This window comes from Typopeltis vanoorti, chromosome 10, assembly GCF_054136105.1.
Source record: "Typopeltis vanoorti isolate ZY-2024b chromosome 10, IOZ_Tvanoo_1.0, whole genome shotgun sequence".
NCBI classification, from domain to species: Eukaryota; Metazoa; Arthropoda; class Arachnida; order Uropygi; family Thelyphonidae; genus Typopeltis; species Typopeltis vanoorti.
In genome coordinates, this window is record NC_143558.1 from 87,676,864 (window position 1) to 87,704,020 (window position 27,157).

At 36.1% G+C, this 27,157-nt stretch overlaps 1 protein-coding gene across 3 annotated transcripts in view; it reads left to right on the top strand.

The window, feature by feature from the left end:
- Positions 1 to 27,157, top strand: part of Parp1 (Poly-(ADP-ribose) polymerase) — a 583,272-nt gene that overhangs the window by 179,557 nt on the left and 376,558 nt on the right. For all 3 annotated transcript variants that reach the window (XM_090399735.1, XM_090399736.1, XM_090399737.1), the window contains exons 6-7: positions 6,106 to 6,190; positions 24,573 to 24,689. In XM_090399735.1, coding sequence (XP_090255861.1) covers positions 6,106 to 6,190; positions 24,573 to 24,689 — 202 coding nt within the window. The remainder of the gene's footprint in view (positions 1 to 6,105; positions 6,191 to 24,572; positions 24,690 to 27,157) is intronic.

Consider the following 27,157-nt stretch of genomic DNA (forward strand, 5'->3'; position numbering starts at 1 on the left):
ACCCTGTTCACATTTTTGCTTGTGAGACTAGATTACCTCCCTACTTGGTTATTCTCACACTCACTCGCTTCATGGGTACCTTCATACAAACTCACTTGCTTTCACCCTAATTGTTTCCCTGAATTTGCACTCCAGCATGCTTGGTGAACAAAGCTCTCTCTAGACACGTAATCACCAAAACCATTTAGATGCAGTCCACCACTACTGTTCAAATCCTTCTTTCTATCAAGCACAGATCCACAAAACCTACATCTTTCCTTCTGTAATCTGCGTGTAGATTCATTGGCTATCATAGTTTGGTAGGTGACTTACAATCTTTATCTTCTTGCTCGTCAGTTTTACCTCTTGTTAAAACTCACTTTACCCCTTCGCCTCCTTTACATCCTCCCTCATGAAATATTTCTTGATTCTCAAATCATATGTACCAACCAAGACAATCGTTTCCTTTGGCTTACCTTTTTTGCATCCAGATTGCGTGGCTAATATCGTGAATTTTTGCACCCGGCAAACAAGATTTTGTCACACTTTTATTAAGTACACTGCTCCTTGAGTCTCTGACTTAATTTCGTCCTTAACTTGTTTTTCTTGTTTATTCCTTCAGACTGACTGCTTCTGCAATTTTTCGATTTTGCACTTTGTCATGTGAAGGATAATGTCTTAACATTAAAGCATGCAAAATGCCTCCCTTAGTGGGCTGAATTGGGTGGTGGTCTTGGTTATTAGACTGAAGACCATCCTTGAGAATGTGTGATTGAAAAGCTTGTCCTGTAAAAAAATAATACCAAAAACATTTCACTCCACATATAAGGTGGTCAAAGATAATCTATATTTTCGTTATTTTGAATCAGAGATTGAGCCACATGAAATACATGGGATTGATATGATATTCTTCATTCAGCTGACACTTGTATTAACAGCTTGAAGCATGTTAGTGATGCAATGAGAAAGAATTTGGTTGATAAAATTGCTATCTCAAAAGTGAAATTTCATTGATGATTCATGAAGCAGCTATGTGGAGTAACAAATGCACTTTAATTGGACACGTTCGGATTTCTTTATTGAACAATGGAATGAGTGAGCCTTGACCTTTGACTCAAAGGCTCACACATACCATTGTGCTTGCAGGTTCAAGCTCAATCTTTGAATTTGGACTTGCATGCACAATATAGTTGTGTGCAGAACGAATAAAAACAAATGACACATGCTACTGGGATGATATTAAAAAGATGCTGCCAAAGCTGAAAATCTATAATTTCTTGGAGATTTGCTTTAGGGGTAGGATTATAGAAATTATTTGCCATTTGATCAACAAGCTTTCTAGGGAACTTTGAAATAATCAGTAGAAAGCAGGCCACTTGATAGTCAACATGCTGTTTTAGCATTATCATCTTAAATGCTTTGATAGGAAACAGTCATGACATTTGAAGAGCGATGTTAGACAGTTAGGCTTCAGGTAAATGAAAGAAATACAATTTGTGGGTTTTTGAAACACCTAATTGAAAAGATGTTTTTTGAAAAGTTGAAGCATTCTGATTATGATAAAAATTTCAGTAAGTGAATGGGAACAAGTATTTTCCCAAATTAATCTGATTGTTAGACCCAACTGGTGTTTCATTGATGACAAAAACAATTCCTTCATTACTGTTTGTTAAAATTGTAGGTCCACTGCTGGCATACTTCATTATAATTAACAAAATATGCCAATTTGTGGTTGCTTAGGAAACATCATTCAACAGCAGATGCGAATAATGGCTTATTGTGCCAGTTGAAAACTTAAAAATTTGAAAATTGTTGTTATAAAATATGCATTAAAAAATGATGCTTTTTTATGTATTGAATAAAGTGCACTACATAATTAATTTGTTATTTATATTCCAAAAATATTATCACACTATGAAGTAACAGTATCAGTAAATAATTTTTTAATTTTCATATTCTTTTAATTTTCAATTTTTCAAACATTCCTGCTAGCAAAAAAACAGGTACTCGCACCTGTTTCTTTCTTTCTTTTTTTATTTTATTATTTCATTTTTTCTTAATTTTTATTTTATTTTCTGCACACAATCTGGAAAAGATTTTCTTAATGTCAGTTCCAGCTTTAGAAAGTAAACCTCTAATACACTGATACTGTAGGTGGGTTGAGGACAAAATAATCTGAATCTGTGTTTGTAGAGACCAAACTTGGTACTTTCAGACCACTTAATTACCTATCACCTCTATTATTATTATGGGTATCTCCATGGAGTCAGTCGACTCATCGCGGGAGACCCAAACTAGCAAAACAATATCTGTCATATGTCTTCTTGAATTCATTTACAGACGAAGAGCTCACAACTAAGTCAGGCAATGAATTCCACTCATTCACCACCCTCCAGGCAAAAAGCCTTGTTCTCACACCCTTGTTAACCACACTTCTTTACTTTACATGGATGACCTCTTGTTCTTCCATCACTATCACACAGCTGAAACATTTCCCCTGCATCAATTCTATAAAAACCTTTCAGTAATTTAAATGTTTCTATCATATCCCCTCTTCTCTTCCTATCAACCAACCTCTGCAATCCACAAGCTCTCAATCTATCAATGTAGGGAGCATTTTTTATGTCACTCACCAACTTTGTCACTCTCTTCTAAACCTTTTCCACAACCTCCTCATCTCCAAGGAATCCAGGTGACCAGTCCTGCGCACAGTAATCCAAATGTGGAAGTATCAATGCTTTATAAAGGGGAATAATAACCTCTTTATCTCCTCATATGCATCCTTGGACACCTTAGCAATGTGTCCCCTCAACTTCATCTCCCTATCTACCAACACCCCTAAGTCCATAGCCTCATAAATCTCTTGGAGTACTGTTCCATCAATGTAGTACACAGCTGGTAATCTTTTAATCCCAAAACGCACGACTTTACACTTTTCCACATTGAACTGACATCCATTACCTTTTGCCCATTCTACCAGCTTATTTAAATCATCCTGCAAACTTTTAACATCAGCTTGATTTTTTATTGCGCTACCCAACTTTGTATCATTAGCAAACAACTGTATATCTCCCTTTAAGCCATTTCCTATATCATTTATATACAAATTAAACAACAGTGGCCCAAGCACAGAGCCCTGAGGCACACCACTGGTCACCTGCCTCATCCTGGATTCGGCTCCTCCATACATCACCTTCTGGTATCTCTCCCTGAGCCATTCTCCTATCCATATCACCAATTTAGTATCCATTCCCATCTGTTCCAGTTTGCATAACAGTGTTCCATGGGGTATCCTGTCAAAAGCCTTAGCAAAATCCAGAAGTACCACTGTGTAGCCAGTTCCTTTGTCCAACTCAGATGTCATTCTATTATGAAAAGTTAATAGATTGCTAAGGCAGGATCTGCCTTTAACAAAACCATGTTGGTCTCTATAGAGTATCATATCCTGATCCACCCATTCTTGAATTTTGTCTTTAACCATCTTTTCCAATACTTTTACCACTACTCCTGAGATGGTGATTGGTCTGTAATTAACTACCGCAGTTTTAGAGCCACTCTTATGCAAAGGAACCACTTTGCCTAATTTCCACTCTCTAGGGACCATACCAGAGTTCAAACTTAAGTTAAATATCCAAGTAAGAGGAGTTGACAATTCCTTTGCACATTCGCACAACACCCGAGCTGATATTCCATCTAAACCTACAGCAGTGTTTGCATTTAAATTTTGCAATATATTAAATACCTCTGATTTCTTAGCTTCAATTCTCACATTATTTATTGCTACAGGTACAGAGATATCCTCACTTGGGTGATAGACTTTTGAAAAGTGATCACTCAGTAACTCGACTATTACATCTGATTTTGTCACCTCAATACCACCAGCACCCACTAAAGTTATCCTTTCGAAGTCATTCTTCCATTTACTTGCCACATAGCAGAAGAACTCTTTGGGATTACCCTTTATCTCATTGGCTAAGGTCTTCTCATAATCTGATTTAGCTTTTCTTACTATGCTGGTAACCTTCGTAGCTTGAGCCTTGTACTGCTCACGGGTGTACTGATCGCATTTTTCCTTGTACGTTCTCCATAACAGTTTCTTTTTTTACAGATCAAGCTTGATACTACTGCTCATCCATCTAACGCCTACCTTGTTTGTCTTCCTGACCATGGAGACACAATCTGATATTACTTTCCTCAGATACCCGGTGATTTTATATCCCGCAATGCAAAGCACACTTTCTTTGAGATGTTTAGGTTTCTATGCATTATCAGAAAGACCATTACTGGTTTCTACCTTTATTGAGATCTGATTATTGTGAGCCAGATCCAGAATTAATGCAGAAGTAATATATTTGTTAATATCTAACTGTGAGATTGGTTGTGTAACTTATAGCTTATATATATATATATATATATATATATATATATATTTGACCTTCACCATAAACTGAAAAGTCCTGACTAAAGCTCTATAGATACAATGCTGTATAAGAAGAAATTCACCATAGCAAACTGTGCACTATAACAACCTATTCCTGTAGTCTTTAAGTTCACCATAGTGAGAGTTACTGTATTTACTGTATACATTCCGTAAAGTTACATTTATGATTTTTCATATAACTTTAATGTTCTGAACAGTTTTGTCTTTATTGTGTGCTTTTTTGAGATCTACAGGTCCATACTACAGTAAGTTCTCACTAAAGAAAGCTCATAGCAACAGCAGGAATACTGGCAAGACTGTCACTGAAGCAAATATTGCTATAACAAACTTATTTACCCCAACAAATTACTGAAAAAGTCCCGAATGAAATCCAATGGAAAAATCCTATCATGTGCCGAAAAAAAATTCATAAAAATCAAACTGTCCAGTATAACAAATTATTCCTGTATTTCCTACATGTTTGCTGTATTGAGAATCAACTAAGTTATAGTGAAGAGTTTGCTGAAGAGAACTTCTTTAAGCAAACGTTGTACCTTTTGGATTGCTTGGAACTTTTCAGCAGTTTGTTATAGAATATTTGCTGTTTTGAACATTGGTTGGTTTTCTTCAGAGACCAGGCAGAAACCTGAAGAGAGCAAAAACTTGTTCAGTACTAAGGAACTTGAAATGTTTGAGAAATGTATATTTTGTAAGCAAACTCTGGGTTGGTGCATAAAAGTAATTATTAAAGTAAAGAGCCAAAAAGGCTTCAAGTCGGCGATGCAAAATTACATTAGCAAAGTGAATATTAGATTCAGCATTATTTCAAAGCTGAATGTAGAAACTATGTAAGGTTGGTTAGTTTCTACGTTAATTTTTCATCCCCCAGAACAGTCATAACCCCCCCCCCTCCCCAACGCCAAACTCTGTGACAAGCTGGGTTTTCCACAGTTGCATATCAAGTTGGATAAAAGCACTCTAATGAGGAAGAGAAAAGAGGTTATATTAGTTTCCTAACATTTTACCAATGTGATGTAAACAACGTTTACTTAATTTCATTATTAAATTATTATAATTCCCTTTGCCATTTGTACTGTTTTGCAAGGTAACAATTACTCATGATATGCTATAATTTTCCAAGTATTAGCTGAGTATTAGGATATTGAGAAAATGTTAGAATGATGAAATGTATGCATTTCACAGACCAAGCGTATTGCAGCAAATTAATGTTTAAATGTCAAAATCTTATATTAGCTTAAATTGATGTCACTTGCCTTATAATTATTAGTTGCTTATAATGCCACTTAATTGTGCACATATTTAGTTTTCATAGTGAACTAAATATGTGCACTCTGTTTTAAACTCACTTCCAGTTTTAAAGAAGGAGATGCAACTGATGAACAGCTAACCAGCCTTGGTCTTTGTGAAGTTTTGTGCTCTTACTGTTTGTAGTAATCAGTTAAAATAGTATTGATTATATGGAGCTTAGGCTGGGTGTTCTCTATAGTTTTTCCATTGCACTTTATTTCATTATATTGGTATTCTCTCTGTAGTTTATTTTGATGTAGTTGATGTTGGTTGTAGTGCACAACTACTTTATTATAATACTAATCACTATATTGTGATATTTTTAGTGCATGGGTTCCTGATATTTAAAACTCCTGTTTATAAAGATTCCAAAGAAAATTTTAATATCATATTTTTAGGAAAAGAAAGCAAAATGCAGCAGTACCTACAGAGGGTGAAGCAAAAAAACCAAAAATAGATGCCAATGAAGAAAAATTGTTGAAAGTGAGTTCATCTTGTTTAATTGAATCATTTGTCATACTAGTAATGTGTATTAAATTTGATAATATGAGCAATCATCAGTTTGATTTTTTGGCTGAGTTTATGATAAGAATGTTTGTATCCCCCCCCCCCCCCCCCCAGGGTGCCAGGGGGAAGATTCCCCCTTTCGAGTCATCAGAATTGAAGGAGAACTGGCCTACCAGTCCGAAACTCGGGGGGTTTGGGCACTGTAGGCGCCAAAGGGGGGGGTGGAAAAAAAGGTGGAACTCCTCTTTCGAGTCTTCAGAATTCAAGGAGAACCAGCCTACCAGTCTGAAACTCGGAGGGTTTGGGCACTGTAGGCACAAGGGTGTGTGTGTGGGGGGGGGGGGAATCCTCTCTTTCGAGTCATCAGAATTCAAGGAGAACCGTCCTACCAGGCCGGAACATGGGGGGCTGGGTGCCTTAGGCGCCAGGGGCATAGATCCCCCCCTAGTATGATATAATACGATAGAAAAATGTCATTATTACTTTGAGACTATTCTGCTTATAGGCACCTCACATATGATCATACTGGCAGCCAGATAAATAAGCTTAATTCTTTTATTGATAATATTTCTATTTGGGGGAGCTTAAAACTTTCTATGTTTCCCTCCCCTCGTAATTATATAGTCTACCCAAAGATCATAAACCAGGTATTTCATTAAGACCAGTTCTTAACTGTAGAGGATGTCCCACTTATTATTTATCTAAATACTTTATCCAGTTTACTTGCTAATTCTGCTAGAAGATCGTCAACTTATATTAAAAAACTCTGGATTTTGTGATCTTAATCTAGGCCTTTCTGATGTTATGATTAGCTTAGATATCTTTGTTTACTAATATTCTTTTACCAGACACCATTGAATTACTCCAAGGTAAATTTCCATGGGATATCGTTAAACTAGTTGGTTTTTGTTATTTCACTCACCGTTACTATTACTATGAGTGAATTAACCAGAATATTATTTCACTCTGGTTATTTCACCATTAAATTTCTTTAGATCGAAGAAACAACTGTGGGCAGTCCTATTTCTCCAACTATTGCCAACCTCTTCATGGAACACTTTGAATAACATATTTTTTAATATTTCACCTAGACCTGTATGTTGGTACAGATATATAGATGATATTTTTGCAATTTTGAAAAGCTATTATTCTGATTTATTACAGCAATTCCTTTCCCAATTAAATGCACTTCATCCTAGGATCCAATTCATTTTTGAAAAATAAACTGATAACCAAATAAATAGCCTTTTTAGATCTACTAATTTTTCATCAACAATTTTCAGTTTTTAGCAAGAAGACTCATATAGGCTGTTATATCCATGCTGAATCTCCCTACCATCCAAGTCAAAAGGCTGGGACTATTGACACCTTATTGCATCATGCTGATTATTTATATTCTTCTAACGAACTTTTACAGAAAGAATTACAACATATTGAATCCACCTTCTTATCCAATGGTTTTAATGATCTCTTCAACCAAAAAAAATTTAACAGTTATAGAATTCCTGCCTCTGCTAATACAGAAGAAATAGCTTGTCTTCTTATCCCTTATGTGTAAGGCATTTCTGAATGCATAGTGAAAATTTTAAAACCACTGAATAGTTTTGTCGAATTTTACCAATTAGAAAAAAATTTCGAATTTTTTTGCTTTTCTTAAGACTAAGCGCCTACCTCTAGATTTTCCAGTCATATACTAGATTCCTTGCTCTTGCAGCTTATCTTATTTTAGAGAAACTGGAAAATCTGCTTTTATCCATCTAGAACAGTGGTTTCTAAAGTGTGTGGTACCGTCTCCTTGGGGCTCTGGAACAATCCAGGGAGGCAGTAGTGACCTCATGAGCAAAAGGGAGTGTTGAATTGAAGTATGGGGTGGTAAAACATAAATGACAAAAATTCGGTGCTGAAAAAAATTTATCATCAAAAATTTTATTGATATAACTGTTCTATAATGTAAATAAAAGTCATAATGGTTGCTTTATTTTCCAAAGAAACATACAAAATGCAAGTTACAGTCAATTGGGGTTGAAGTCTGATGACAGGTCCTAACAAGCAACATGTTGGTATGTGCGCACTTTCCTGATCACTTGAAAGTGATCAGGATTTTACAAGTCCAGTACTCATCTGCAAGAACATGGGCATGTTATGACTTGCTCACTGTATAATGCTATAAATAATTTAGACATATGAAATCAATTTTAGATTGTTTCTGAATTGTGTAACAAGCAGTTAGCAATTTGATGTACCGCATAAAAAATTTTAGTGCATATTTGATACCTAGTCAGTACCTTACTTACACGGATCACACACAAAGCAAATTGTTCCAATAAAACAGCAGGTTTCATGTGAGGATTTTTATACCTTTTCTTGTAAAAATAATTTGGTTTAGGTTGTGAGAAATTGCATTCTAGCAATTTTGTAAATTTAACTTTTTTTTACAGATAATATCATGGATGAACCCAAGAAGAAATGTAGACAATATAATATTGAATATTTGAAATACGGCGTTATTCAGTTGCCTACAAACAAAACATTACCGATGTGCCTTATTTGCCAAAAAGTTTTATCAAAGGAATCCCTGAAGCCTTCAAGACTAGAAGAACATTTGACAAAAAGTTCATGCTGATAAAAAAAGATAAGGATTTAACACATTATCAAGCACTTAAACAAAATTATTTGAAACAACCAACCTTTTATCAGGTATGTTTTCAGCAGCATCCAAACTAGATGATGATGGGTTGCATGCCTCTTACAACATTTCCTTACTGATTGCTAAATAGGGAAAACTGCATAATATTGGTGAAGAAATAATCCTATCAATTGTTAGTGAGGTCATACACACTGTACTACACAAGCCAGCCTCTGATATTATCAAGAAAATCCCTTTGAGCAATAATACTGTGCAGCGAAGAATTGATGAAATGGCCCAGGATATTGAAGCCTTATTATCTGAGTGTTTAAAATCAACCGAGCTCTCTAAACAACTTGATGAGTCTACTTTACCAGGAAATGAAATCTTACTTTTAGCATATGTATGATACATAAAAGAAGAAAAAATTTGCAAAGAATTATTATTTACTAATTGACACTAAAGGAGAATTGATATTTCATGCATTGGAAGAATTTTTTAAAGAAAAAGAAATCCCTCTGAATAATATCTTGTCAGTTGCTACCGATGGTGCTCCAGCTATGGTAGGTGCTGTCGCAGTTTTATTGCATATTTTAAAGAGGTGGTGCCAAATGTATTCACTATACACTGTGAATTTATCATCAACATTTAGCTGCCAAATTCCTCAGTGATCGCCTACACAGGTCATTATATTATGTAATTACAGCAGCCAACAAAATCAAAAGTCATTCATGGAATAACAGATTGTTTGGAAAACTTTGTATTGAAAATGATGAAGAATTCAATCACTTGCTGCTCCATACAGAAGTTTGAAATGATTTTATAAACTCTTTGACTCAGTGCTTCAGTTTTTAGAAAACGGAGATTATTCTTTACAATCCAACTTGATTAATTTCAAAAGTGACATAACTTATTTGACCGACTTGTTTAACAAATATGAAACAAATCTACAGCTTTAAGGAGATGAACTGAATTTAATAAAAACAAAAGCTGTTATATCTGCATTTGTGTCAAAATTTTTTCTTAGAAACAAAACATTCGGAGAATTCAGCCAGTTTCCAAATCATTCAACAGTGGAAAAATGTGATAAAGACGTGCTCAGCTATTACCAGCACTTGGAGGCTCTTCAGTGTGATTTCAGCAAACAATTTATAAAGATATTCTTGAAATGAAAATACCAGACTGGATTTTGGACCCATTTTCAAGTACAAACACAGAAGAATCTTTACAATTACAAGAACTGATAGAAGTAACAACAAATGAGGAATTGAAATTAAAATTCGAAAATGGGTACAAAAGCAGAAGCCCATACTTTATCCTGGATTTTAGGCTGTAGTAAAAAAAAAATTTTAATTGCATTTCCATCATAATATTTAGTGGAACCTGGGTTCAGTGCAGTCACAAATCATTTAACTGAAAAAAGAAATAGACTAAATAGCTAATCACGGTGAATTAAGAATGCTGCTGACAAATATTGAGCCAAATATCAATGAAGTATTAGTAGCACACTAATCTCATCCTTCTCATTAGGATTGTTTTTAATATTACTGATCATTATTTACTATTTTATGTGTGATTTTTACATATGTCAGTTTATGTTTGTTTTCTTAATTTTAATAGTGTTATTAAATTTTCAGCTCCAGTTTCCTATGTTTATGTGCAATTTATGTTTCTTTTGTTGATTTCAATAAATAATTTTAAAATTTCAGTTCCAAGGTATTTTATTTCCAAACTTCAAAAATCTCTACTAGATGCATAATAAAATGCAAATTTGTTTCTGTATCTATCTGTTTGTTCTCTTAAACCTCGAGAACTGCTGATCCGATTTTCATATGATTTTCTTTTATATGTATCAAGTAGAGCTGGTGAGGTCTTAGAAAGTAGTTTCCAGTGGGATCCTGAATAAATTTTTTTTGGAAGAGGGGGCAGTTAAGCCAAATGAGTTTGGGAACCACTGATCTAGAAGAATATAATTCTTATATTAAATATTATCTGTCAGAATAGTCTGGACTTGCTCAGCATGCTATCTGGACTAAACATAGAGTTCACTGGACAAGACAAGAGTCCTTCATTAAAGTTGCTTCCTCTTAGAACATCTCGGTGAAGAAACATATGAAGGATTATCCTCCACTGTCCTAACTAATTAAGCAGGTGCAATGGTATACATTTATCCCCTTTGTGGGATATGGTACTTTTGTTAAATCTGCTAATCTTTCCTAATGTATATAAATACAGATAAATATATATATTATATCTGTATTTTTTTAATTCGAAAATCCCATTTTAATTATCTTACAAAGCTACTAAGGTTGTGCTTTTTTTAGGATTGGCTGCTATTGTTTGATTGCCATTCTGTAATTCTGAAAACAGTTGTGAAACTTGAGCAAAAATTTTACAAATAAATAAGTGTAATGTGTGTTTATCAATTTTTATTGCTATTTTATTTATTTATTCTTATGGCGAAAAGAATACAATGCAGCTATAAGTTAATGTTTAGTTCAGAAAGCCAACCCAGGGCCTCATCTCTCACCATGTGGATGTCCTGGAGGTTACCATGAAATTACTGCCTTGACCAGTCATTTACAATATGAGTGATTGTGTGGGCTATAGGAGAACAGTCACAATGAGAGTGGTGTGACAGTTTCCATTTGTGTAGTAGGTGGCCACATCTGCCATGATTAGTTATGATCTTATTGACAAATGACCAGATCTTTCTAGGAAGAGCAAAACCAGGCTGCAGAACACAGAGATCTTTGACCAGGAAGCCATTTGTTGGGAGATTGTTGACAGTGTTTTCTCCGTGTGTCAGATGTTGATGGTAAGGCAACTGAACAGAGTTTGTCCATGGACCAGAAAGGGTTTCTTGATTTTAGGTGAAGACTAGTTGGTGGTTGAGAGTTCACCAGTGCAGGGGCAGGAGTGGGTTGCTCATTATTTTATTAAATTCTTTAATTGAGGCTTGTCTTCTCCATATATTTGGTGGAGCAATGTTGGATAGGACAGGCAGCCAGTGGAGAGGTGGTGCTTCTCATTGTCCCACTAATTGCGCACATGGTAGAGTTTAGCTAGGTAGGTATTGTTAAATTGTGAATGAAGCTATGTTATGTAATTTATTATTTTTCATTCACATTTAACATTGCTTATTAAATATTAATCATGACTTATATAAAATTATTTATTATTCATTAATTGAGAATTGCTAATTAAATATTTATTCAAAACCTGACCTATTATTAATTTATAGAATAATAAAATGTATAGAATTTTGTGTAACCAAATATATATGGTGTAACGTAAAGTGTTATTTTATATTTAACTGTATACGTAATCAAAAAGTTGAAGAAGTAGTTTAAATATTATGTTGTTCTTATTTGTGAAATATTTAATGTTATGTAATCACTCATGTAGCAGTAATAGAGCATACATTACATTGGCGAAATGTTTACGCTTAGTCTATTGTCATGGAGACGCACGCGTAAACAACCACGAGTGAAGAGAGCGTGGCGTTCGAACGTAAGGTGGGAGTGAAGGTCATAGGTAGAAGAGTAAAGAAGAGGGAAGGTCATAGATAAGATAGGAAGCAAGAGAAGAATTATTATTAAGGAGTGAGGAGAGAGTTTTGCGGAACCAAGATTATAAAATCCTCAGGGCAGAAATTTAAGAGTATAGTGTTCGGAAGTGAACCTATAAGTAGTGAAACATAAAGTTTAATGTTATAAGCGAAATCTGCTGTTGTTATGAAGAAAGGTTAATGCCGTAATCAGATAAAAGGAAACTGGACAGTCAATGCGAAAATTCTGATTAGTTCTAGTTAATCTGAATTACGATTAAATTCTATGTTGCCCTAGGAAAAGGTTATATTGATTACTTGGAGAAAAGTGAACAGGAAAAGATATTAGTACCTAATTACTGTTGTTTGGAATAGTGAAGTGCGACTTACAGTAATACAGTTTAAACTATGGAGAATATTTGTTATGTGTGTTCCGCTAATGTTAATTAAGTTAATTCATAAGTGCTCTCTCAATAATTTGATGTATTGAAGAATTTGTCTGGTAAGAGTAGTTGTATAAGTTTCTCTATTCTAGCATTAACTGTAATATATCTCCGATGCTCAAGGTCCGGGAATATATTTGCTTGGAATATAGCTTACGTAGTTTATTGCCTGCTGTGAATATAAACATTGAGCTGATAGATTTGTGAAGACTGAATAAAATGTGAAATTGTTATATTAACTTGAGATAAGAAGATTTGTGTTTTTGAGACTGTGAATAGTATATGAAAGTTAGAACATTGAATTAGCATCAGTGACCTAAGAAGATGTGTTAAGTTAATTGTATAATTCCATTTTAAAATAGAGTACTTGTATTTGTTAACCATATCATATATTAAATGTTTTATTTTGTTGATCTAAATATTGTGTTTGCCTGAATTCCTTATTATTGCACCGTTCATAAACATTCGAATCTTACGGGAACCCCAAGTAAAAATAATAATAGATGATTCGGCCTATTGAGATGACTGTTAACTTAATTTAGAACTGATCCTACTATTTATATAGACTAATCTAAGAATAGGGTGGCGCAGTATAAATATAAATTTCCCTACTTTTGGATCGGTGATCAATTCGTAATTAGTTGTATTATTCATAAAAGTGACTTGAAACTAGATAGATTTAGAACACGACGAGAAAGGTCGTCACGACAGTATGATGTTAGTATGCACACATCTTTCCCAGATGGGGGCACAGTATTCTGCTGCAGAGAATGCGAGGGCTAGTGCAGATGACCTTAGGACTTCTGTCCTACAACCCCAGGTTGTTCCAGCAAGCCTTGAAATAATATGATTTCTTGTTTTAATTTTGTTGGACAGGTTGGTAATGTGCCTTTTATAGGTTAGGCTTCTGTCCAAGCTCGCTTCATGGTATTTCGGGTGAGGCTCATGTTCTACCAACTCTGCCACAGAAAGAGAGGTTGAGGTGTTGATTTGCCTCTGCATTGTTTAGGTGGAATGCTGTGGACACAGTTTTTGTTGGATTTGGCTTCATATACTGCTGCTTGAAGTACTCTTCCAGGTTGTTTCGGTCTGTGTTCAGGGTTGTTTCCAGGTTGGCATAGGAAGTAGACTGGTGGAGGATTGCTAGGTCATTGGTGTACATGTATTTGCTTGAGCTGGTATGTGGTATATTGGACATGTAGATCTTGAAGAGTAAAGGGGCTAACACACAGTCCTGTGGGAGACCATTGTGGAGGAATCTGGGCCTGCTCTTTTTTACACCAATATGAACCTGATCTTTCTGTTGGAGAGAATGGATTCAAAGCGCTAGGAAGTTTTTTTGCACCTTATAATACTGCATTTTTTTAAACTAAATAATTTAAGGAAATTACAACGTCAACTAGGATATACATTAAAATAAATTTTAATATACTTCAATATTTCGGCAACGTCACATTGCCATTTTCAAGAAACTTAAGAACAAGACACGTGCACGCAGGCACAACAAACAGTAAGTGAGGAAGAAGCAGGAAGCTATTATTTCTCCTAAAGTCCTGATGGTGCCCCATTGCACGCAATGTTGGTATTCTTGGGCGATTGGGCGGAAGGTCTTCTGATATAGGTTTCCCAAATTTGAGGCAGTCTCATGCAGCCAAATTTGTTGAGGTTTGGATTGTTTCTTAGGGCTGAAGCTGATTCCATGAAAAGCCTTTCATATTTGTATTTACTACGGTGTATTATCGTGGCTTTCTTCCACCGAATTCTATGGCAGGTATCCAGCACATGGTCAGCAAGACCAGAGTGGCTGTATTGGTGAAACTGGATGTAGTCCTTGTGTTCTGAAATTTGCTGTCCTGCCTGTTTGGCCAAAGTAGGACAACTTACAGCTGCAAGGGACCTGGTACACACCAGGTATGTCTAGTGGGGGAGGTTGGTCTTTAGTAGAGCAGATGAGGGATGCCTTTTTATATGGTCTGTAACAAGAAGTTAAATCATGTTTTTTTAGGATTTTTGTAATTTTATCCAATTTTTCTCGGATATAGGGTATAGTGATGGATTTATTGGCTGAGAAAGTGTTGAGAATGTGGTTTAGTTCTGTGGTTAAGACATTGTCATTTGAACAGATAAGTTTAGCCTGTTGTGTAGTGTCTTAATGACTCCATAATTTTGTGACGAGAGGTGGTGGGATTGTTGGTGAATGTATCTGCCTGTATGGGTGGGTTTTCTATAGACTGAGAAAACCAAGGTTCCATCAGGCTGACGGGTGACTAGTGTGTCTAAGAAAGGAAGGCATGTGGCCAAATAGCGAACACATCATCAACATAGCGAAGCCAAATGGTTAGTTTTTGTGGGGCAGAGTTTAAGGCTTTCTCTTCAAAAGTCTCCATATAAAAGTTGACCAAGGGTGTGGAGAGTGGAAAACCCATGGCTGTCCCCTCTATTTGTTTGTAGAATTTTCCTTGCCAAACAAAATAGCTTGAGTTCATTGTGAACTGAAATAGGGCTGTGATATCGGGAGGAAATTTAGCTTGGATTAGCACTAAGGAGTCTTTGAGCGGGACATTTGTGAATAAGGAGAAGACATCAAAACTAACCATTATGTCAGTGTGTTTGAGTGTTAGGTTTTCTATGCTGGCTTTGAAGTGGGCTGAGTTTTTTTGTGTGAAGGTGTGTTGCCAGTATAGTGTGAGAGCTTTGGCCAAATGTTAAGCTAGTTTGTATGTGGGAGAATCAATGCCATCCACTATGGGAGGTAATGGCACATTATCCTTATGTATTTTTGGGAGTCCATAAATATGGGGGGGGGTATGGAGTTAAATGGTTTTAATTTGTTAGTGATTTCTACAGGCCAAGAAGTGACCTTCTTAAGGAGCCTGTGGAGTTTTCTAATTTGTGAGTTGGTGGGATTGTACTCGATAGGGAGGTAAGTAGCCCGATCTAACAATAGGGCTTTCAGCTTACCTGTGTAATCCTTTTGGTTAAGCAATACTATGGCGTTCCCTTTATCAGCTTTGGTGATTATTATTTTCTTGTTTTTCTTTAATTCTAGTAGAGATTTAATTTCCTTACTGGGCATGTTGGCTTTTGGTGGTTTAGCTTTGGTCAGAACACAAGCCACATCCAGTCTAATATTTTTGACGAAGTGGTTTGGAAGGTGTAGTATCCCACGTTCAATTCGTATCATAATATCTTCAGCAGTATTCTTCTGGGCGCAGTGGCGAAGTTGTGGCCACATGCAAGGGCATTGAATGCTTCAGGTGTCACACTAAATGACGAAAGGTTGACTACTGTTTCAGTAGGAAGTTGTGGTTTCGAGATCGAGTTCTTTTTTAAATTTTCAAATTTTTTGATGCATCAATTTCATACTTTTTTAAATTGTTTCTCCACTGCAGTGTACGAGATGTATAAAACAGACCAAATTTCATGGTTTAAGGTGCTTGAAAGGTCATCTTCGAGTGCCATTGCGCCCAGAAGAATACCTGCTGAAGATATTATGATACGAATTGAACGCGGGATATGATACCTTCCAAACCACGTCGCCAACAATATTAGCCTGGATGTGGCTTGTGTTCTGACCAAAGCTAAACCACCAAAAACCCAACATGCCCAAAGGAAATTAAATCTCTACTAGAATTAAAGAAAAGTAATAAAATAATAATCACCAAAGCTGAGAAAGGGAACGGCATAGTATTGCTTAACCAAAAGGATTACACAGGTAAGCTGAAAGCTCTATTGTTAGATTGGGCTACCAAATTACAAATTAGAAAACTCCACAGGCTCCTTAAGAAGGTCACTTCTTGGCCTGGGGAAATCACTAACAAATTAAAACCATTTAATCCCCCCCCCCACCGACCATCACCATATTTATGGACTTTCAAAAATACATAAGGAAAATGTGCCATTATGTCCCATAATGAATGGCATTGATTCCCCCACATACAAACTAGTTAAACATTTGGACAAAGCTCTCTCACACTATACTGGCAACATACCTTCACACATAAAAAACTCAGCCCACTTCAAAGCCAGCATAGAAAACCTTACACTCAAACACACTGACATAATGGTCAGTTTTGATATATCCTCCTTATTCACAAATGTCCTACTCAAAGAATCCTTAGTGCTAATCCAAGCTAAATTTCCTCTTGATATCACAGCCCTATTTCAGTTCACAATGAACTCAGGCTATTTTGTTTGGCAAGGAAAATTCTACAAACAAATAGAGGGGATAGCCATGGGTTCTCCACTCTCTCCTCACCCTTGACCAACTTTTATATGGAGACTTTTGAAGAGAAAGCCTTGAACTCTGTCCCCCAATAACTAACCGTTTGGCTTCACTATGGTGATGATGTGTTCGCTATTTGGCCACATGGCATCGATGCACTCCTCTCCTTCCTAACACACTTAAACAACCAACATCCCAGAATCAAATTCACCCTGGAAGAAGAAAAAAACAACTGCCTTCCTTTCTTAGACACACTAGTCACCTGCCAGCCTGATGGAAACCTTGGTTTTCTCAGTCTATAGAAAACCCACCCATACAGGCAGATACATTCACCAACAATCCCACCACCTCTCCTCGCAACAATATGGAGTCATTAAGACACTACACAACAGGGCTAAACTTATCTGTTCAAATGACAATGTCCTAACCACAGAACTAAACCACATTCTCAACACTTTCTCAGCCAATGGCTACCTCCCCCCCCCCCCAAAATCCAAAAAACATTGAAACCAGTAAACCACAGCCCCCCCCCTTCCCCCAACAACAAGGATTACTCTAAATCCATCACCATACCCTATATCCGAGGCAAATTGGAAAAAATTACAAAAATCCTAAAAAAAAATGACTTAACTTCTTGTTATAGGCCATATAAAAAATTGGCATCCCTTATTCACTCTACTAAAGACCAACCTCCCCCCTAGACCTACCTGTGTAAGTTGTCCTACTTTGGCCAAACAGGCAGGACAGCAAATTTCAGAACACAAGGACTACATCCGGTTTCACCAATACAGCCACTCTGGTCTTGCTGACCATGTGCTGGATACATGCCCTAGAATTCGGTGGAAGAAAGACACGATAATACTCCTTAGTAAATACAAATATGAAAGGCTTTTCGTGGAATCAGCTTCAGCCCTAAGAAACAATCCAAACCTCAACAAATTTGGCTGCATGAGACTGCCTCAAATTTAGGAAACCTATATCAGAAGACCTTCAGCCCAATCACCCAAGAATACCAACATTGCCTGCTATGGGGCACCATCAGGACTTTGGGAGAAATAATAGCTTCCTACTTCTTCCTCACTTACTGTTCGTTGTGCTTGCATGCACGTGTCTTGTTCTTAAGTTTCTTGAAAATGGCAACGTGACGTTGCCGAAATATTGAAGTGTATTAAAATTTATTTTAATGTATATCCTAGTTGACGTTGTAATTCCCTTAAATTATTTAGTTTAAAAAAAAATGCATAAGCCTTTCCACGAGAATGACTTATAATATTGCCTAGTTTTAGGAGGAGCCCCCTCATCCAGACTGTGTCTTTAGCTGATGTCAGATTGATGAAAGTGACTCTAGATTTAAGTTTCTTCTGGAAGCCTGCTTCAATCTGTGTTGTCCCCTCCATGACTTGGTCACAGCAACTTCTTCCCGGCTTGAAGTAACTTGTATAATCAGGAGTGCGCTTTTGATCAGTGATCAAATTCTTTTAAGGAGTATTATTTCAAAGAGCTTAAAGGTGGAGCAAAGCAAGGAAATAGGTCGTAGATTCTTGATATTATTTGGATTTTTCCCTGGTTTGGGCACAGCAGTTATTTTGGCTTCCCACCATAGTTTTATTATTATGCTAAGTCACAGTGTTCCAGTATTGAAACAATAGGCTGATGACTTCACATCGATTGCCTTACTTTTCTCATAATGCAAAGCACACATCCTTTCAAACTTGTACACTGTTATGTAATATGGGAAGTGTCACCAATTTCAAACTTTTATTGAGGTATGTTTAAATGTGGGGATAACTCTCCTAAAACTCATATGATCCCTCAGATCACCAAACAGTGAGTGACACAAATTATCATTTAAGTCATTATGCAGTGGTGGTTCTACTTAGTGACAGGCCCATCTTGCACTAAGTAGAATCCTCATCTTCATCCAGTGGCAGGCCCACCCCCACCACAAAGAGAGCCACTTATACCCTAGGGAAAGGCATCCACTTCTCTGGCCCCACCTCTGAAAACCACTTCAGTGAATTTTCCAGTGCAAAACTGCATCAGTGGGAGCCAGACCAAGAAGAGATTCCCATGTTGAATCAATGCAGAATCATATATTCCCATGTTTAAGTAGTAAAAAAATATTAAAATTCTCTGAATTAGAGATAGATATTGAAAGTTTGTTGTTCACTTGTTTGCAGATTAAATTGAACTTGCCAAGAAATTATATTCTTGTCTTATCCTTTCTCCAAATATAAACACACAGAATTTGTAGCTGTAAAAATAGTATCTTCCAAAACATCCTATATGGACTAATATCTTTTCTTTGATTTCATAGGCTCAATATCACATCATATAGCCATACATTCTTTTTGGTATTCATGTTAAAGAGATTATGCAAATTGTTGGCATGAATTTGACAACATTGCCTGTACCAAATATATATAACAGCATTACTCCATGGCAGCTTTGCACTACATCATCTGTCTATATGTAGTTATTTAATGTTCACAGAGCAGAACACTGATTTCCTTCTCATCTATAGTGATGATTCAAATCTGAGATGCCATGCCTGTTGTTGCTGTGTGTTATCTTGATCATATTCAATCAGATTTCAGTTTATTGCAGTAATTAAAGAGCAGAGTTGGAGCCTCTGTAGCTCACTCAGTATAGACAAATCCTTCTGTTCGGAAAGACCTGGATCCGATTCCCGGCTATGATGTGAGGAACCTTTATCTGATCCCTTTCAACTAAAGGTGAGTTACCCAGTCTCATACGATGGTAGAAGGTTTTTTTCCCTCTGGAAACTTTTTTTCTGTCACTCAGAACAAGCAAGCTGGCCCCGTGAACACACATTTATCTACACTCAAAAAATACATACTTAAGAAGTCCCTGATTGGAGGACACAACTTCAACTGATCTTGGGGGATGGATGGGGAAAACTGGGGGAACTCCACACAACAAAGAGCAGAGATGCATGCAGTTCAGGTTACACTTGTGTATATAAAATAAAACTGCTACCAGTACATAATTTATACAGATTGACTGAGTGCTTTATAGGCCATATCCTCTCAAGTACATCCAGTGCTTTGTGAGGTTTTACAACAACAGTTGTACAAAATGAAGACCCTTAATTTTGATGTTCAGTTGTGCTGGATTCCCAGCCATATTGGAATTATAGGAAATGAGACTGCAGATGTGATCTCTAGACCAACTCATGCATTTTCCAGGTACTGTTTGTCAGTCCCACATTCGGACTACAGACAGTTTATAAAATTAATAACCCACTGGCTATCATCAAGGCAAGAAGCATTGTCAGTGAAGTCAACAGAGAAAAGGAAGAGAGGACACTTTCCTTGCTGGACTTCACATAGGTCGCAGTCATCTGACACATTTGTATTTACTGCAGGTTGATGATTCATCTATGTGTATGTGAACAATGCAACACCTAACCATTTGTCATGTTCTGTGGTGTGCCAGTGCCTCACTTGAGAAAGAAATGAATTTTTTGTTATATCAACTGAGACATATATACTCAGGCGAATCTTATCAGACTCCGATAATTTGCATGAAGTTTTTAACTTTTTGAAAATAATTAATTTATACAAACACATTTGATTATAAATTCTATTTATATGTAAATACTGCTTTCCTTTATAAATTTTTAAAATTTACTGTTAGCACATAACATATTATTTATTATTTTATCTGTTTATTACCTCGAGTACAGCTGTAACCTTTGGTTTGGTGCAGTATGACGTTCACTGTCATTGACGTTCACTAATCAACTCCTAATGAACCAAACAACCAATTGATCATGCTGATGGTGGTAGAAAAAGTATTAAATCTCTTTACACAACCAGTTATCTTAAAAATGTAACACTTAAAGGTAATCACTTGCAACAATTCAATAAATTCTGTTTCATTCTTGTCATGAGTTTTCTCTGCCTACCTACTCAGTGTTTGGATAATTTAAGTCACCTATAGTTATTACTCATATAGTACTACCTGTAAGGATAATTTGGTATTGCATTTTATTGTCTCGCTCAACTGAACTGCCAAGTCTATGGCAGCAATCACCATATTCATTCTGTTAGCCTGTACTTCATACCAGATAGCCTAAAACTTGTTATATGGAACATAATTATTATTGCTTACATGAGTAAGCAATAATAAGTATTTTATTATTGCATACTCCATCACCTGTCTTCCTGCAATTGTTTAATGCACACAGAGCAGCCCACTCTGATTTCTTGCCCATCTGTATTGATGTCTCAAGAACTAATACATGTGTTGGCTGTGCTGCTGTGTTTCCTGACATTACTATCTCTAACGAGTCCCACCTGAATGCAGATCCCAATTTTACAGCAGAGTTGCATGCCATTCAGCTTGCACTTGTGCATATAAAAGAAAACCACTACCAAAAGTGGATAATTTATACAGACTCTTTTAGCTCTTAACAGGCTATTTCATCTCCTATGTAGATAATCCACATCCACTGTTATATGAGGTGTTACACCTGTTGTACAAAACGAATACTCTTAATTTTGATGTTCAGTTGTGCTGGATTCCCAGCCACATTGGAATTAAGAGAAATGAGACTGCAGATACAGCTGCTAGATCAGTTCATACTTTTTTCATGAATTGTTCGACAGTACCATATATAGAGTACAGTCAGTTTATAAGATCAAAGCTATTTGCTCAATGGCAGTCATCATGGCAGGAAGCATTGACATACAAATTGCATGAGATTAAGCCTGAAATTAAACATTGGCATTCTAGTCAATGTAGATAGAGAAGAGAAAGTTGTATTTGCTAGGCTCTGCATAGGTCACGGTTATCTTACGCATTCCTAATTACTGAGGGCTGACAACTCACCTGTGTGTGAAAAATGCAATTCATGTCTCACTATTTGTCATATTCTGGTGAATTGCTAGTACTTGATACAAGAGAGAAATAATTTTGTTATATGCTGCATTGCTTAGCTCAATTTTTGTGCATGCATATTGTTTACTCACTTCTCTTTGACTATTTATGTACTGCTGTAACCTTTGCTGTAATTTTATTTATACGTATATACTGCATTGCTTGACTTTTGTTCTTGGGTTTTGTTCATGCATGTTGTTTACTAGTTAGTCTTTGACTATTTATGTATTGCTGTACCCTTGAACCTTGTGTATTGCTGCCATCTTTACTATTGCACAATGACCTTTGCTGTTTTTGCACCAATAAACCATAAACAATCCAAATCAAACCAGTTGCTACATCTCATGCTGAGAGCTACATTTCTCTAATATTGCCAATCTTAGGCTAACTATTTTTCTAACTTTTCCATAAAGGCAACAAATTCATTCCCTTCCTGATTGGTGTTTGTGTATAGACCAAACAAGTTACCTCCTGGCTTTTTTGTATACATATGTCCTGAGTCTGCTTAGCTCATTTGGACAACTTCCTCTTTTGCAAACCGAAAGTGTGCAGGTCCACCCCTTCACCAGATTCATAACCCTGCTCATTGACATTCATATTATTATCATGTTTGCATAGCTTCATTGAATTTTACCCACACATTTTCACTATTTCTCTCATGATAATGAGAGGAATAGTGAAAGTACCTTCACTAAAGGTACTTGAAAGTACTATCAAGTACCTTCCCCAACTCTGAATTAGATCTCATCCTGGTAAATAATTTCTCCATGCTCCTGAATGCCAAATCCATTTAAGTACAGGCCATCCTTCTTATACAATTCCTTTTTCTACTATACAGCCCACTTTTCTTATCCAAAAAAACACACCCGTTTCTTCTACATAGGCTTTGAATAATTTGATAGCAGAACTCTCCTCCTTAACTTAATATTGTGATATCTCATTAGTAAACAATTTTCACTCCTCACTGTTTTTTTTTTCCCTCACTTCTTCTCACAGTTCTTTTATATTCTCTTTCATGCTGTATTTATGACTGCTTAAATTTTTTTTTTTCCTATGAGGCACTACTATCTCTTTTACTTTTCTTTTTCTGTTTCTTTTATGTATTTGGTATATAATTGTATTTGGCAAATTAATGTTACTCCAAATCTTCATAATGAATTAAATATTTTTAGACTGTATCATTAGAATCACAATAGGTCAAACACTCAAATTCTAAATTGGGAAGTTAGAATGTTTTTGTCTTATGGGGAAAAACTCTTGCAAATGCAAAATGAACTGATAAAGAAACAAATTACATAATTTAAACTTTGAATTAAGATATGCTGCACATTATGCAATATTTCTTTAATTAGCACTTCTAAGCGAACAGTGCCAAATTATGCTAACTGCACATCATTGAGTCTGTTTAATTAGGAAGCTTCTTCCTGCTCTGAGACTGACTAATGCAGAAAGACTATTGTAGACTAATGTTCATGACTTGTATCTTCCTTCCAGTTTGTAAGTGGAGGTGACAAACTGTAAAGTTTGACCACAATTTTTATGGTAAAGCAAACCATGGAAAATATAAAACAATTTCTTTGTTTTATATTTTCCATGATTTGCTTTCAATTTCTTTCCTACTATTTCCTTTGTTTCCTGAGATAGTGGAGAGGAATGAGATCAGTATTACCTCAACATTCACTATAGCTAACCTTGAGTTATTACATTCATTATAAGATTTAAACTCTAGTCAACAGAGCATCCATCTTATGTTCCACCCAGTCTTACTTCTCAGCTGAACTCTCCTTTATTCCCCAGGCCTTCCTGTCCAATGGGTACAATGTAAAAGAGATTAACAATTTTTTTTCCTCCCTTCTCCTCACATCCCTTTCTACAGACTACGGTAATGCTAGTACTATCATGCAAAGCTAACTGCCCCAATCCACACTCTTAAGGGCTAACCCCCCCCCCTTTCTGTTCCAGATGTTTACAGGTTCTTTGTTCTTGCAAATTATCTTATGGTGAAACTGGGAGATCTACCAACTTCTGCCTAGAAGAACATAAGAAATATATATGCAGCCATAACATGCTTTGATATCTTGTACAGAATTAAAAAAAACTGTTTCACTGAATCAAATATAAACTGAAAGACTTTTCTTAGAATCAGTAGTATATTTGCTAAACCAGTCTAATCTTGCATTGCTAAGGCAATTTGTGAACCAAACAGCCTTTATTTATATAACTAGCGTAGTCCTAAAGATATAACATGCAAATATTTATTTGCTCATGGTAGGTAAAATATTAAAACTAGAGTATAATTTCTTGTTGAGTATAACAAAAAAACTCTCTCTACCCTTACCTATATTATATATCCATGGGAAAATCAATGAAATATTTTCAAAGTTAGGTTAATGTATTAAATGTCATTTAGTAATGTAATACTTGTTTTTTCTTTGAAGTGATGTCTGCTTTATAAGATTTGATATTTAATATAAATGAATATCTGTTTCAAAGTTTTATCAATTTGTTTTTATTCTTTTTTGTTAAGTAAAATTCGTAATAATATATTTTTTTGAATAATTTTCTAAAGTATAATATTAAGAATCTGTATTTATTTATATTGAATGTAGAAACAAAATGAGAGGTATTACAGCTTTCGAGATAAACTAGAGAAAACTTTGAATAAAAAGCAGATGGAAGAATTATTGGAGTATAATGAACAGAATATCCCTTCAGGAAATAGCAATGTAAGTATGATTTTAAGATTAACAGATTTTACAGTATGGTGCAAAAACAAAAAAAAAAAAAAAAAAAAAACAATACTGAACTTCAACACCCCCCCTTCAGTACACGCATATGAGATATGCTGTTTGACTGCACGCACATTAATAAAAGAGTGCGTATAGATTCTACAAAATTACATTTAGCTTTAGCAATGGTGTTGACATTGGAAGGAAAGATGTGTATTGTTGAGCATTCTTTTTATTCATATAGAGTTGGTAGAGCAAATGTCCAAGCCTACAACATGTTTGTGAGCAGTTTGTTCATTGTATCCCTAAGCATGCCCAAAGCAATAGAATCATCATTGCCTTAATCGAGAGTTTCTGACATACCGGTACTGTTCTGCTGCAGTACAAAGGGCATTAAGGGGAGACCGCGAATTGTTACCACAAATGAGAATCACAGACATGTGCTGAACAGACATCATTTGATGCCTTCGTTTTGGGTATGTTGAAGGACTGGGTATTCCAGCATGACCTGCCTTGAAATCTTGATGAACTAAGTGATAAAATTAAACGATATGCCCAGCAGATGTTCCCCATCCTTGTTCTCCAAGATGACAGAAAACCTTCCCATGTTCTACGAAATCTGTCTTGTAAGACAAGATACCCATTTCGAGCAGGTAATCTACGTTGTTAATGCTTTTTTCGACCAAGATTCATCCGATTGTTGTGGATATACATATCGTCATGTGGAAATATATATTTCTTTGTTAATAAATCCATTTATTCCTTAACATATATCTTCATAGTTATTCAGTAATTTTTAATTTTATTATTATTATTATTTTTTTTTTTTTTGCACCATACTGTATTTATATATAGGATTTCCACAAAAGAATGCCGACATACATTTTTCATATCAAATTATTGTGTAGCTCAGTGTAAGTGCCGCTTGCATCCTCTATGCTAGTCTGCACGAAGATAGACTTATCGTTCTAGTCTAGTCGCCGACTGGAAGAACTTTTTCTAAGCCTTTCTTTGACCGGTTCCCGAGTTAGTCAATCTCTGGCATAGATAAGCAGGTTTATTCTCCTGTACTCAAGAAAATCGGCTGTAGAACTCACATTATTTCAGACAGTAACATATCCTGTGAGGTTTAGGTAGGTACCAAGAGATGGCAGCACGTTTGCTGGTCTCTTCGCCACTGGCAGCCTATAATTAGTGATAGACATGGGCCATCTATCTCTGATTGGCTACTGGTGGAGATTGAACTGCCCACTCAGTCTCTAAAAGCTAGACAAGGTTTAAAGACCTCACCAACTCCCTATAAGGGAATAAAAGGCAATAGCTTATTATTGATACAAGCATATCATCCATTTTCTGGCAATGGATAGATTGGATAGATTCTCACAGTATTATTTCTTTCACATAACCTTCTTATGGACCTCTTGTTTAATGAGATTGCCCATCCATTTCACTCCAGTTCCATTTGTTCTTTGAACTCTAGGATCACATTCAGAATACTGCAGCATTTAAGCTTCTTTTCAAAGTTTCCATGCATTGCTGTTATCCTTCCCATTCATCAACTGATACTATTGGAACAAAAGATAGTATTCTTCTGAGTTGGTTGTAATTTCCAGATTTGTAGTTCAGCATGTAACCTGTCTTAACTGGAACATCTGTATCGTTGGCTACTTCCCCGGTCAGTATAACTTAATGGAAATTGGTGACAAAACAGTCGCATCCTTAACTGAGACACCTTCTGATGCTATGTTTAAATCTAACACTCCTTGTCCTCGAGTTTCTTCTTTTACCCGTTGTTTGAGAAAGGTGTCACATAAAAGTTCATATTCTCCTTTGTTCTTATTAGGAATTTTTTCTGTTATCCAATCAATCTTCAATTAATTATCCCATAATAGAAAGTCACCCATAGTAATTATGCAGTTGGTACTCATCAGGGTAATTGGGTGATACATTTCCTCACACCAGCAAATGAACCCCTAGATCTGTGACAACACCCTACATATATTTCATCCTATTAGCCTCCACACCGGGGTGCTTAAGGGTCAAAGCTGTATAACTGAGAGGAGACCTCCACATAGCCTTTAAAGGAATGTGGAGAACCGACCAGGGTTTCTGACCTAATGTCCAATCCTCACCTTCTCGTGGTGCACCCTGTTGGGTATCTACTTTGATACTGAACGAACGAGGATGGGTTGGCAATTTGGGATTTAGCCGACCAAATTGTGTTCTTATTGGTTAAACCAAAATAACAAATGATGGTACAACATGACAAAATTTCATGCCGGCTGGGGCGTTGGCCAGTTAAACAAGGCCCCCATTGTTTTCGCCAGGGAACCAGGGCGAACAGCAAAAAGTCAGCTACTAGAACAAATCTGAAAACAAACCCCAACTCAACATCACCAGAGTTAAAGATCAGTACTATTAATGTAAGAAGCCTGAATGGCAAAGAAATGGAGCTAGCTGAGGAA